Source organism: Uloborus diversus, chromosome 1, assembly GCF_026930045.1.
Source record: "Uloborus diversus isolate 005 chromosome 1, Udiv.v.3.1, whole genome shotgun sequence".
Lineage (NCBI taxonomy): Eukaryota > Metazoa > Arthropoda > Arachnida > Araneae > Uloboridae > Uloborus > Uloborus diversus.
The window spans coordinates 268,502,651-268,516,883 of NC_072731.1; the positions used below are offsets into that span (position 1 = coordinate 268,502,651).

The window sequence follows — 14,233 nt, forward strand, 5'->3', positions numbered from 1 at the left end:
ATCAATTAAAAAATGTTTTGCTTCAAAAAAACAAACATTTTTATAAATCTTTGTGCGTGAGGAAAAACTTTACAGTGGAAAAAATTAAGAACAAACACAAAATTTCTGCAATTAATTCATGTCTTTAAGTAATATCAAAACCTACTTTTTTTTTCATTTTAGAGGTATCAAGTCCACTTAAATCTATATTCATAGCATCAAATAGATTTCACATTTAAATAAATTATTCAAAAAATCCATCTTTAAATTAAGTTAGCACATACATACAAGTATTTTTTGCTACTAATGAAAAACATACAATTTTCCAGCCGTGATAAAAAAAAAAGTTAGTTAGATTAGTTTTGATCTTAAGTCATGAGAAGTAAAAGTATAAACATAAACTTCGGCTCATAAGAAACCAACAACAAGTACTGGTTAATTAATTTCACGTTTGCTTACGAGTTTAAGCATTTTACTCGATTGCACTTACCTTAAACGGTGAAACAACTTTGTGATTTGAATGATAGAGTAAAATCTACTATCTAACTATATTTTAGTGAAATTCAAGTTTTGTTTCACTTCTACAAAAGTTATAGCTTTAAAATGTCCACTTAATAAAAATGCTGTTGACAGTAGTGAGAAATTTAATACCAAGCACAGACAAGAGCTATATTATCATTAAATGGGATAAAAACAGGCGATTTGAAATTTTTGGAAACGTAAAAGAATAGTAATGCTCTAAAAATTCGATTTTGAATGCAAAAAGGGCCGGATTGTGTTTTTTTCCCCAAAAAAAACCACATACCTAATTACTGTTCTCTATCTCTGATACATATGGTTATCAGATATAAACTAGATATGTGCGAGCATAATATTGTTTACTAGTTGGTTAATGGCCAAGATTTGCTTTACATAAATTCTTCAACTCTAAGTACAGCACAGAAATGACACTAAGAACAGAAAACGTTAGCTTTAGCTAACATTAGCTTAAAAATTTTACTCGAGTACAGTCGAGTCCAGACTTACGCGAGGGATGCGTTCCAAGACACCTCGCGTAAGTCGGAATTTCGCGTTGTGGAACGAGTTATGTTTTTATAAGCATACCCAATTGTTTCAGACGCTTGTAAACACCCCTCATATTGTTTCAAACCATTTATTAACTATATATTGCAGTATCTTTTACAAAGAACCGACTTTTTCTGTATTTTAGAATAAGCGTTATTATTTGACATAAAATTCTGTAATTTAGCAAAAAATCGATGATCAATGGGGGAGAGAAATTTAAAATAAAGCAGTATGCTACCTACAGTAGCATTATTATAGCACTTAACAGTATGTAGTAAATATATTTATAATTTAAAAAATGAAGATGGTTTATGCAGCGCGATCAGAATGTTATCAGAATGTATTTTACCAACGTTCCTATGCAAAATGAAAAAAAGTTAAGAATCGGAGCGGTTATTTACATAAATTAAAGCAAAGTGTTGTTTAGACTAATACAGTGGGTGAACTTCCGCTTTCAGTGATGATAAAGGGATGAAAGTCCATTCACAAAAGCAATATTTAGTGTCAACGAAGCCCATTCTAACTCTCCGCCGCTCTTTTCCGAAAAATTTCATGTTGCAGGCGAGTCATTTGTGTCCGCACTAAAAAATTCATTACTCATGAAAAACTCGCGTTATAGCCATTTCGCGTAAGTGGGATCGCGTTGTAGCGGGATCCGACTGTACATTTAAATGTGCGAGAAGTTTTGATCTGAAATTGCTTCAGGATGAAGCTGGGCAACGAAGTTCCAAGTTAAGAGAGAGTGCAAGATGCGAACACTATTTCAAGACCGGAAAATGCTCCCGAGAAATTCTAATATTTCATCTCATTTTTCCGTTTTTTTAAGCTATTCGCCACAGTATGCATTAAGTTCGCAGCAGTGGGCATCTCTAACAAAATACTAATTTCAGAGAAGGTTCCTTGAAATGCTGTGTAAATGTTGTTACTATTGAGTGATGCAGCAAATTAAAATTTGATGAAGAAGCTGGAAGTCTTTTCAAAAAATTATAACAAGACTATTTCAGACATTTAGATATTTGCCAATACGATGATTTCCTTTGCTACTATCAACATTTTTCAGTCCTTGTAACAAATTATGAAGAAAATTATAAATGGTATAAGATGCGAAGTACCAGAATAAAGAGTAAAAATTTTAAGGTTTTTAAAAGTTATGATTCTTCCAGCACTCAGAAATAAAAGGTGGACAGAGATCAACTTGATCCAAAATAGCTTTTATGAAGCCTCACTAAAAAGAAAAATGCGAAGTAATTCGCGGCACCTTCACTTTTTCTACATGGTCCCCTAATGTGCGATGATAATGCAAAGTTTTCCCCCTGAGTCAGGCAGTATCAACATCGATCCACTCGAAATTCTTTTAAGGGGGTCCGGGACACATTTTGAAAAAGGTTTTATTAAACAGTTCAGAGCTTTGAAATTTTTCGCACTGATTCAACAGCTATTTAATTAACGAAATCATAACAAATATTTTTTGAAAAAATTTTTCATTTACATTAAATTTGTTTTTTTTTGTTTTTTTTTTTTTTAATGGGGTTGCTTTAAATTGCTAAAACTCAAAATATTCTTGGTCAAACTTCAATTTTTATTCAAAAAATTAAATAGAAATATCGAAGCTTTAATTTTTATTCGGCGATTTCCAAAGTATTTATTCAATAAAAATAAAAAATATTTGAAGAAAAATTTTGAAAAATTTAAAGATACTTAAAAAAAATAATATTTTTTGCAAAAAAGTTTCTTTTTTTTAAATTTGACGAATAAAAACTAAAGTAAACTGTTTGAAAAAAATATGCTCTAAATTTCATTACTTTATCAGTTCTTGACTTATAAGAGTTTGAGTGCGAAAAATAGGGAAAAAATTGCATCATGGAGAAAAACGCGTTTAAAGTTTTAACGTTAAATATAATACTATGTAAATGCAGGCAAAAAAAAAAAATTATATCTGTCATTTTAATTAAGATAGAAACAAGATTCGAACGTCCTTTTAAGAAAAAAAAAATGGAATTTATTTTTTCAAATGCTAAAAAAATGCAAACATTGACGATTTTTGTGTCCCGGACCCCCTTAACATTTGCTCTTGATGAAAACCTTTGTATGGAAACGGAGCACAACTGCCCCTGCACATTCAGGGGCATTTTGGGACTGTACCCGAATCCCACAGGGGATTTGAGAGTACTGTCTGCAGACCATGAAGAAGACTTTTAGAGCTGTTTCCTCATTCCTGCGAAAACTTTTAGCGACTATCATTATCTCTTTGGAAAATTTCAGGGATTGTATGCTTAGATTAATGAGACTTAGGAACTGTGACTGCAACCTGATGATTTTTTGTGAAACTGAGTTTATACGCATGAAAGTGCATTTTCGGTTCAATCGTTAATGTGTTATTTCATTCAAAATACATTCAAGCAGTTATTTATTCATTTACATTCACATTCAGTAATCACATTTAATCGTTTGTCAAATGTGACGACTGAATGTGATTGAGTAAACAAACGAATAACTTATCTAATGCTCTGTGAATAAAAGAACAAATGGTTTCTCTGTTCCACGTTAATGAAAGAACTAATAAATGACTGAATGAAGAAGCAATATTTTGTATGAATGGGAACGAGGACGTAAATCAACAGATATTGGATTAGTTTAATGTCTTTACGCACTCAAAAAAAAAAAAAAAAAAAAAGAAAAAAAAAAAACCCCGAAGGACCGAAAATGCACTTACATGAGGATAAACTTAGTTCCTCAAAAAATCTATCAAGTTTCACACATGGACATATGGACATGGACAGACATGGAGACTTTTAGGACACTGTTCCTAAAAGTCTCATTGATCAAAGCACATAGTTCCTGAAATTTTCCAAAAAGATAAGGATAGTCGCTAAAAGTTTTCATATGGATGAGGAAACAGCTCTAAAAGTCTATCATGGTCTGCAGACAGCACTCTCAAATCCCCAGTGAGATGAGGGTACGGTCCCAAAAACCCCTAAACGCATAAGTGCAGTCGTGCTACGTTTCCATGCAATGCCTTTTATCTCGAGCAAATGCCAAAAGAATTGAGAGCGGATCGATCCCCCCCACTCCTCAGTCGCTGGAAGGCGGACTCGGGGAGGGCCGCACCCTGCGGATATCCCGCACGTCTCCACGACGGCGGGGGCGGCGGCTGGGAGGCGGGAGCCGGGGGCGGCGGCGCAGGGAGTCGGCGGGCGCCTGGTAAAGTTGCACCTGCCGGCGCACACGGGTCCCTCGGGCCCCCAAGCCCGACGAAGGCGGCGGCGGGGGAGGACTCGGTGGAGACGAGTCGTCCTCGTCGTCGTCGTCGTCGGGCGGGGGGTCCGCGGGATCGGCGTGCAGGGCAGCGTCCGTTGATCCGTCCCTCCCTGGGTCGTCGTCGTCCGGCTCGCGCTGCTCATCCACCTCCTCCTCCTGAGCCCCGTTCTGCTCGGTAAATCCCTCCTCGGGCGGAGTCGGTTGAGTCACCGTGATGATCACCGGGCAGACGGGCGTGTCAGGGGCTGCGTCCTCTGTGCGGCCTCCTTCCGGCGCTGGGGAGTCTGATGGAGCAAAAGGAGGGTTAAAAATACCTGACTGCCTCCTGGACGTGGTGGCTCCCCACAGTCGACGCCTTGAAGTTGGGGCCCCGGAAACCCTTGGACTTTGGGCCCCGGGCACGTCCAGGAGAACGGGGGCGTCTCCGCCGTCGTCACCACCATCATCATCATCATCGTCGTCGTCCACCTCCATGGAGGTGGAGGTATCGTCCTCCATGGAGGAGGTGTCGTCGTCATCGGGGCTGGGGGGTGGGCTGGGATCTTCCTCCCAGGGAGCGTCTGTGGAAAAGAAGGAAAACAAAAAATTGCATCAAATATAAAGCTTTATCTGTCTTAATTTCTATTAGAAAAAGTACATGAGCGTTCAATTTCTAAGAACATAAAAAAGCAATATGTATGTCAATCGCAGCTACTCCAAATGAAATAAAAGTACCAGAGCTGACCTTTCCTTTGTCAAGAAGGAACTTAAATTTCTGAAACGTTCCGAATGATTGATTTCATCTCATAGCAAACTACACAGTTATTGTTTCATACCACAGGCGATGCTACAATTCAGAGGGATTTAATATGATATTACATTGCTGTCTGGCAACTTTTTTTTGTTCGGAAAAAAAAAAGTTTTTTATTAAGCATATTCCAATATTATTCAAAATTATAACCCTGACCACAGAAATATGAGCACTGTGATAGAAGAGATTCTTCAAAGGTTTGAAAACGAGGAAGAAATGAGCGCCGAAACACGAGAAGTGACGGCAGTTGTAGTTTTGTTTAATAGTGCCATTATATATGCGTACTGTAGAATGTCAAAAGTAAGATCGTCAAAAGTCGGAAGAAATCAAGCGCAACTTTTACTAGTGAAGCGGACTAAGGACTTGGAAGGAAGTGAAATAGTTTCAAAGTTCCTTCGGTCGAAAATCAGAGATTTTTTAAAAGTGAGTGTAAGTCTTTTTTTCCTTACAAAAGTTAACTACACTTTCTTTGTGTCAAGTCTACTTGTCAGACGCTCGTTTAATTGTCTATATTAAATTACTGTATAATTACTCAGAGTAAATACAATTGCAATGAAACGTCACTTTTGACCAGTAAATAGTAACATTTGTTTAATTTCGTGAAAAAAAATGTAATTATACAGTGCAGTGTTATGTACCACATTATATGGCATGTACGTACATATTGCATAACCGCTGTTTTGTTTATTGTAATGCTGGCGATTTTTCCAAACACTATTTTCTTGAAATACACCGCCAGCTCAGTCATTTCCAGCCGAGGACTGCATTTTCGTGCTTATTAGCACTCATCGGCCCGGCATAGGAAAGTGACTGAGCTGGAGATGGAAAACCTCTTAACGTCTGACGATTGACATATTACTTCATTATTGATTTTTTTTTTCAATTAAAATATCTGCACCTTAGAGCTATACTAACATAAGGCTAAAAATGACCATTTTCAGGTTATTACGGCTTTATATGTAGCATCTTATCCCACATTGAGTGATTATAAAGTAAGTAAAAACAATATGTTTATATATTATAATTAACCAGCATAAAAGCACCAGCCTCATTCTATATATGAACCAGACAGAAGTTTTTCCGCTCTCCTCCGAATAGGAATAATGTGAGTTACGTTAGTCTGGCTCTGAAGTAAAGACATAACACTTGGATAAAATTGAATTTCGTGTACAAAATATATAATTTTTGTTCTGCAGTCGATGTTGAAAAATAAAGCAAACGAAAAAATGAAACCAATTTTTTTTGCTTTAAATTATGATCGCGAATGAATAAATAATGCAAAATGTAGCGGAATTTCTCTGCTTTTTACGTATTCCAGTAGCTTTGTGACTTTACCAAAGTTAGGCTTTCTTCGAAATCATAATGTATATCTGTTAAAAATAATTTGCTAAAAAATGGAATCATCTACGTGCTTCTTTTTTCCCCGAGTAAAATTGACTCAAAAGGGAATAAGCGACCTACTCAGTTCTGAGTATTGGCTCCAACTTAAGTATCACTGACGCAGAAAATGAAAATATCACTTTATAAATACAGTGAAAATTTTAAAATTGAAGAAAAAAATTTGTTATTTACAATGATTTGTTCACTAGACTACCTTTACTTCCCTCAAAATTATATTTATTTACTGCATATGACGTCACAAGGGTTCTTTGATTGAGTTTCTCCATTCAGCGTACGAATACAAGACTTTGGACCCGGAATTAAGGCGTTCGTCTTCTCAAAGACGGAGAAAACACAGAACGAATTTCGAACGTTATGTTGAATCTCAAAAAGCTAGGACGTCTTCGCTATGGTCTTAAGTACCGCAAACACCTGGAAGGTCATTTTTGTAGTGCGTTTGTCAGTTTCAGTGAACCACAGATTCAATCCCAAAATTTTCCATAGTACATGGGCTCAAATCGACAAAAAATAAATCATTTCTTCTATTAGTTAACGTAGTATATTGGAGAGAGAATACAGAAAAAAAGAGTAACGATAAACTACGGTGATTTAAAAAATGAAGCAATGATATATGCAAAAGCTTTCGGAGCATAAATATAGCAAGATAGTATTTTGCTAGTCGTGCATGAGAGGGTTTAGGAAAGTTCAGAGATTACAAAGCTTTGGAAACACTTCGTAGAAATTATACAAAAATGCCGACTATCTACTGTTATGAATTACTTAAAAAAAACTTGATAAAATTATACTCGACTACAAGAACTTGTGTTTTTCTAAAATTAGAAGCTTCAGCTTACCGCTGTTGAAGGTTGCCTGGTTGAGGTTGTTCACATTTCGAACAACCTCTTCTTTGAAACGCCTGTTTCTTTCTTTTTCAACCCTCAACTCCTCCCTGAGACCTGCAATCACTGTGGACAGAAAGAAAAAATACGTTAAACATTTCATTTTACATCTTGCAACATACAAACTTACAAATCCTATTAAACTAATGGATTAAGTCTTGCAAACCTGCTTTCCCGAAATAGTAGGCAATAAATTGAATAAAAAATTAAAAAAAAAATTGCATTGTATAAGTTGTGCTAGAGCCTAAAACAGTAAAAGAAAAAAAAAATCAAAAATAAATCATTAATTTAAAAATAGAAAAAAAATGAAAGTACGGAAATGAGATGGAGAAATGTGGCAGTTTCCCTCCTAATTCGCAGGAAATTGGATTAAAAGAAAAGTTATTTTGTCTGAAAGATCTGTACAAAGAAATCAAAGGGAGAAGCCCTTTAAATAGTAATAATAAAATAAATTCAAACTTCTCTTCGTACAGTTTCGGAAACGTCTAGATAAGGAAAAATCAACATAAAACCTTTTACTTCCTTTTACATAGTAAAGAAAGTATCGTATTCGCGAGAAAATTTTTACTGAAAAATCGGATATCAAAAATTTCCATTTTGCTCACTCCCGAAAGAATTAGTTTTTTTTTTCAACCTGACCACAAGAACGCATGGACGCCCGAAATATTTATTTTGACGAGCCCCGAGTTTTTTTACAACGAGTTATCTCGTGACGTCCTTATGTGCGTATGCATCTCGCATAACTTTATACGGCAGACCATTTTTCAGTTACAATTTAGCAATTAGTCTTTTTGTGGGGTCTAGTGTGTTTTTCAACTTAAATTTTGAAAACATTCTTGGGAGTCCTCAAAGTCCTTTCTACCATTGAAACTTGTGTCAACTTTGGTGTTTGTGACTTCAATTCCGGAAAAAGGCTCCGAGTTCAAACTTGTTTCTAACGTTTACAAATATAGCCTATAGTTGCGGTTGTTTAGACACTTAAATTCAAAGTATTTCCGGGAATATGTCGCTAGAATTATTTCTCTTCTTCTAACTACAACAAAGATGGTCTACAACTGAGCTGTTTAGGAAATCTCATTTTCATAATAGAGCATCCCCGATCCTCCCTTCCATCCCTATCGTTAAAATCGTCTAAAAACTTCCATTTCTGGGCTTCAATTTCAAGGAAATTTGAACATATTGAGGGGGGGGGGAGTACATTCGCGAATGGTTAACTTACTACTGTAGATTCATATTGTTAAATATCTTCGCTTAAATAACGCGTTTCTCATAATTTGATTGCTCATATGCTAGTAATGACTTCTCCCCCTCCCCCCTTTGAAGCAAAGAACTGGACTATCTCTCTCTTGCTATACATACGCTTGAAGAAAAATTGAGTGGCTGCCAAAAGCCTTCCTCCGAATTTTTTGAAATCGCGACTACCTTCCTAAAAGAAAATGCCATCATTCACTTCAACGAAAAAGTTTGCGAACACTAAATAATACTATATAAGATTTGTATGACCCCTGCTCTTCCGAAAACCAAATCTGCATTCGCCACTCTAAGGACGCAAGAATTTTAAAAGTGTCGAAATGTATGTGTTTAACATTATAGAAGCAATATTTTTATTCTTCAATTGTGCAGCCATTGTAGAAATTAAAAAACACAGAAAGCATAAATAAAACCTCAAGTACTTTGAGTTATAATGTAAAATATGCGCATGCGCGCACACGCGCACATAATGTATATTTATAAATGGGGAGACGCAGAGCGGGTCGCGGGTCTTTTAGTTGGTGAAAGGGGGTCGTGACTTGAAAAAGGTTGGGAACCACTGGTGTCAATAGAGTTCAGCGTGATGTCATATGACAGTTTATTTGTAGTTCGTGATTACATTTGATGATGAGGATGATGAAGATAGGTTGATTATTATGAGCTGGCCTGATGAAAGCCAGCAAAACCCTTCTGGCTCTCCGCGAGAAGAAAATTACAATCTCCCTTGCCTAGAGGGACCTGGGGGTCAACTGCCCCCCCCCTCTCTCTTCGAACGACGTTCTCTCCTCTTCCTTACCCCATTCCCACATTTGGAGAAGCGTACTCCAATCGTTACAATGTTGTAAAAATAGTTAAGAATACTAAAAATTAAATCGAGTTTTCATAGTTCTTTTTAAACTTTTAATAATTGGAATCATTAGTTTCAAGTATTTTTATCAGTTCCTTCTGTGTCAGGACTTACGTAATGTCGTAATGTCATTTTTTCTTTCATGTAAAAATAAAATTAAGTTGAACAGCAGTAAATGTGGTTGATTATAAATCATTTAAATTCTTTAGATACTATTTTTTTAATCTTTTATAATTAACTTTGTCAGTGAACACATATAAATATTTTCTTTTCATTAATGAACAAATATTAGCTTGAAATACAACCAAATTCATTTGTTTCAACAGCTTTTTAAGCTGAATCTACAATTATCCTGAAAGCTACATCTAGTTCATTATTTCTCAGCAAGAGTATGGTGAAAACGTTTAAAAATCTACACGCAGAAAAACAAATAGGCTATTCAGCACCAATTGAAAGATTTTTTTTTTATTTCTGGATTAATCCATTCCAAACTAGAACTCATAAATGTACTTGGTGTACACACATTGTTTTTTCTAGAAATCAGCAGTTATTATTTAATGTACTACTATTGATAAAAGAAATTGTATGCTAAAAGTAGCTCTTTTATTCATCTCTTTCATTTTAAAGACAAACAACTTGTTGAATCAACATTGTGAATTTTAATTTTGCACTTTTAAAGAAGGTAAAATAATCAAAATTTCCATCAGAGTATGAAATCAAAATTTAATACACCAAGAATAGTTTGCAAGGGTAATTTTATTGTTTATATAAATTTCAGTCAGGTTTCAGACACAAATTTAGGTTTTTGACAATTATGTCAAAAAGGGCTTTTTGACTTGACTGTAATAACCACTGTAAAAAACCGGATTAAACCACCAACTATCAAAGACTTGCCAATCCTGATACAGCTGTTTAGCTAGGGAGGGGCGGTTGGGGCGGTGCGCCCCGGGCGTCACTTTTTGACGGACGGCAATTTCACACTTTTAATGCGAAAAAATTTAACAAGTTTTCTCAATAGGGAAATCATGCTTCTGATGCATTACTGGAAGAAAAAAGGAAAAAAAAAACTTAGAATTGTAAAGTTTTAGTACGACTATGATAATACAATTACTCTAATGCAAAACATGCGTTTTTATTGTGGATATCTCAGCACTATTGTCTGATTTTTCTCTTCCTTCGTCTGAACCTTCAGACAGAGAGGGGGGTAATGTAAAGTAAGGGACCATGTTTTGTTTTTTGCTATCAAGGTTAACCATTACTGAGGAAACAAATTTCCGAACCTCTCGTTAAATGATGAAGCAATGGATTTTAAGTTCTGCGGAAACCACCGTATTAAAAGAAAAAAAAAACCTTTATTAAAGGAAAGTGACACCAAGAGTAAAATTAAAGAGGTCTCAATTGGTGGGCGATTTCCTGCTCATTTTCAGGATAGCATTATCTGTTTCAACAATCGCTTTGATTGGCCACTGACTACAAAATTTTCACGAAGACAGAATGAATTTTTATGTTCATTTCATAAAACAAATATGTACAACTCGAATAATAATTGCTTGTACTACTTCATTATATCAACTAATTCCTTTATACAATGTGTTTCACATTAATTTATTCATTTTAAGGAAATATTTTTAATTAGTAAAATGATCTCTGGGGAAGACCTTTTATATTTCGACCACTATAAGTAAAAAAGAATCATCCCAAATTTGGTCTCGAAACATTTCCAAGGGATAACGCCCACACCATCCCTTCACATCTCACTTAAGAATGCATAAAACTAATTTTAGTTTAGAAAAAAAAATGAAGGGATTTCCAAGCAACTTTTTTTTATGAGCGTTTCTAAAAATTGCTTAAAATTTCGCAATTTGACGTTACTTTTGAAATGTTTTGCCAGGGCTCTAAATTACTTTTTTTTTCTTCTGCAAGAAAAATAAGGAAAACAAATATTTTCTTCTTTATTTAAATACTTTTGACTCTAATGTGTCAACTACTTCCCAACAAAAAGGGCGGCAGATTGAGAAACAGCCCCTGGCGGTAGAAAGTGTAGCTACGCAACTGCTGATAATAACATTATGAAACGCGTTATAAGACGAATTAGACGAAATTTAATTGTCCCAAAAGTTTTGAATGTTTGCTCTATCATCCGGGGGGGGGGGGGGGGGCGGAATCTTTAAATATCTTTTTGGATAATGACAAGAACTTTAAATTCTTCAATCGAACAACTGAAAAAAAATCCCAAAAAGCATAAAATGTGCGAAAATGAAAGCATCGCCTCCACCGCAAAAAGGTGTGAGATCTCATGTAAAACCAAGTCAGTTGTCTTAGTATCTTCGGAAACCCCTATTTAAAATCACCACACCAATTGTTTCCTATTAAGTTAACTTGTAATATTTGTAGGGACCATTTTAATATTAGACATCCCTATTTCTATAAAAGTTACTGACCCGGCAATCACCATGCCAATATAATAGCATATAACCTAAAATAGCGATTTTAGCGCTTTACTTGTGCATGTTTACACAATACGCAAACTAAGGCTGCTAGCACTATGTAATACAATAGGAGTACTCGCGATCGAACATTATTCTTTACTTTTCCATTTCACGCCAACTAGTCTCGTCAAGCTGGCTTGATTCGGGACAACATTTAGTATACGCAGGACAAATTTGTACACTAGTAACATTTTCTATTATTTTCCTTGGCGACCAATGAAATGCACATTTTTAATACTATACGATAACACAATCTAATTGGGCAAATGTATTCTGGACGACAAAAAATAAACATCACGTAATCAGAAAAAATGCCTCTATTTAACAGTTGATGTTATTTTTTATTATCAGAAATGTAATGCAAAAAAGATTAACTTTTTTGTTTCCTATCAGTCAATAGTTTTTTGATTACACCAAAAAATTATCCAAATTCAGTCATAATTTCCTTCAACTGTTACTTTTGAATAGGATGTGAATTTAGTAAATTGGGTAATCATTTAATGCAGTTTTTTTTTTTTTTAGATCGCAAAACTTTCAACAAAACTTCTTTTTTTTTCCTTGAAGTGTGTTGATTGAAGTGTATATAAATTTTAATATATTTTTATTTAATGTGTGTGTCTGATTTAAATAGATCTGTAATTAAATGAAATTATATTAATATTTATACTTAAAACATTTCGTTTATTTGATATTAATTTTGTCCTGTGAACATATTAAATTTTAGAAAGAAAAGTAGCTCAGAACAATTCAGTACATAACGAAAGTAAATTGTCTCATGACCTGCCCTGATAAAGTAAGTGCTTTCATAAAGAGTGCTAGACACTAAAATATATACATAAATAATTGCACAAAAACGGCATTGTAAAGATTATACATGAGAATACATTTTTTTTTTTTTTTTTTTTTGTGTGTGTGGCAGAAATTACAAAAATTTTCATTTTTTTTTCTGAGTGGAGATAAACCTCTTCAGAAGAAAACCGGGTTTTGTTTCTCTAAATTTCCGGTTTTTTCCGACCAATGCCACTCTAGTTGGTTGATTGACACTAGAAAGACGGAGGGGGCTCTATCACTGTCACTATTTGAATGTTTTTTTGATTGGGCCTCGCGTAGTTTGTTATTCAATAACTCGGAGAAAAATATTTAACGTTGCTTAATGGAACGCTTTGACTTTATTATATGTCACTATTTGAATGATTTTTTGATCATTCAATGATTCGCCTCATAGTACTGTAAATATTGATCCATATACCTAGAAAGACGGGAGGAGCCACAGTGGAATCCTACGCAATTCTACAATAAAAAAAATTTTTTTTTTCCTTTCACGTAATTTTTGTAGCATAAAACAAATGCCATTCACTCTATTTTCAGTAAGTTACCGCCCTATAGCCAGGGCTAACGCAGAAATACATGAAATACACACCCAGCTCAGTCATTTCCAGCCGAGGACTGCAGTGTCGTGCTTATTAGCACTCATCAGCCGGGCCTAAGAAGTGACTGAGCTGGAGGTGGGAAACCTCTTGAGGTAGCCAAGAGTGCCAAACAAACTGGTAGCTAATATAGAATGGCGGCGTATTTCATGCTATTCACTCTAGTTTAACCTGTAACTTTCTCTACAGCATTTGGATATCCAACCGGTTGAACAAAAACAATACCGACTGCTTACCAGCCAAACCGCAGCCATGTCTCTTGAAGAGATCAATGGTACTAGCTCTACCTTTTGGCAAGTAAAGACAGAAAAGCTGAAAATAATAACGTACGAAGTTTTTATTTAGTTAGTTATTATTAAGAAGGTGCATCGGGCAGGTGGACTCGCCCAGGAAAATTTTTAGAAGAATTTAACCAAAAAAACTAACACTGACCCCAGATACTAAACATGATGAAACTAATACATAAAATTTCAGTCTTTCTAGTGTTAAAAAAAGTTCTGAATGAAGTAAATGGCGAACGAAGTGTTTCCTTACCTTGATCCCTGGCCGCCAACTCCACCCTCACCACGTCCCCGAGACTTGTCACTAAGTTGAGGACGGCAACTATCGCTTCATTAACACTATCCATATCTAGAAATCAGAGAGGGGAAACTTTTAAAGAATCTGAAAGCATTTCATACATATTATTACAAAGAATTAGAAAAATTGCAAGCTTTTTTCCGAGTTTGTTCATTTGAAGGTTATAAACATAATTTCGAAAGTTTGCTCTATATTTCTAATAAAAGGTAATATTTACTTAAAAGAAAAACTTTAAAAATCATCGAAACTGAACAAAATCACATTCTTGT

The 14,233-nt window shown here is 35.1% G+C and overlaps 1 protein-coding gene across 1 annotated transcript; it reads right to left on the reverse strand.

The window, feature by feature from the left end:
* Positions 1–4,116: 4,116 nt before the first annotated feature.
* LOC129220627 (uncharacterized) lies at positions 4,117–14,013 on the reverse strand. The gene is made up of 3 exons (XM_054855060.1): positions 13,920–14,013; positions 7,327–7,437; positions 4,117–4,862 (listed from the first exon to the last, which is right to left on the reverse strand). Exons 1-3 carry the CDS (start codon positions 14,011–14,013, stop codon positions 4,117–4,119), a joined length of 951 nt encoding a protein of 316 aa, XP_054711035.1.
* Positions 14,014–14,233: the final 220 nt, after the last annotated feature.

What these genes read in the sequence shown, in the direction of transcription:
- LOC129220627 (XM_054855060.1), bottom strand. Translation starts at nt 14,013, where the DNA reads ATGGATAGTGTTAATGAAGCGATAGTTGCCGTCCTCAACTTAGTGACA. An exon ending in GTTGGCGGCCAGGGATCAAG is followed by an intron (nt 7,438 to 13,919) that starts GTAAGGAAACAC and finishes TTCTGTCCACAG; the next exon opens with TGATTGCAGGTCTCAGGGAG. An exon ending in CCAGGCAACCTTCAACAGCG is followed by an intron (nt 4,863 to 7,326) that starts GTAAGCTGAAGC and finishes TCTTTTCCACAG; the next exon opens with ACGCTCCCTGGGAGGAAGAT.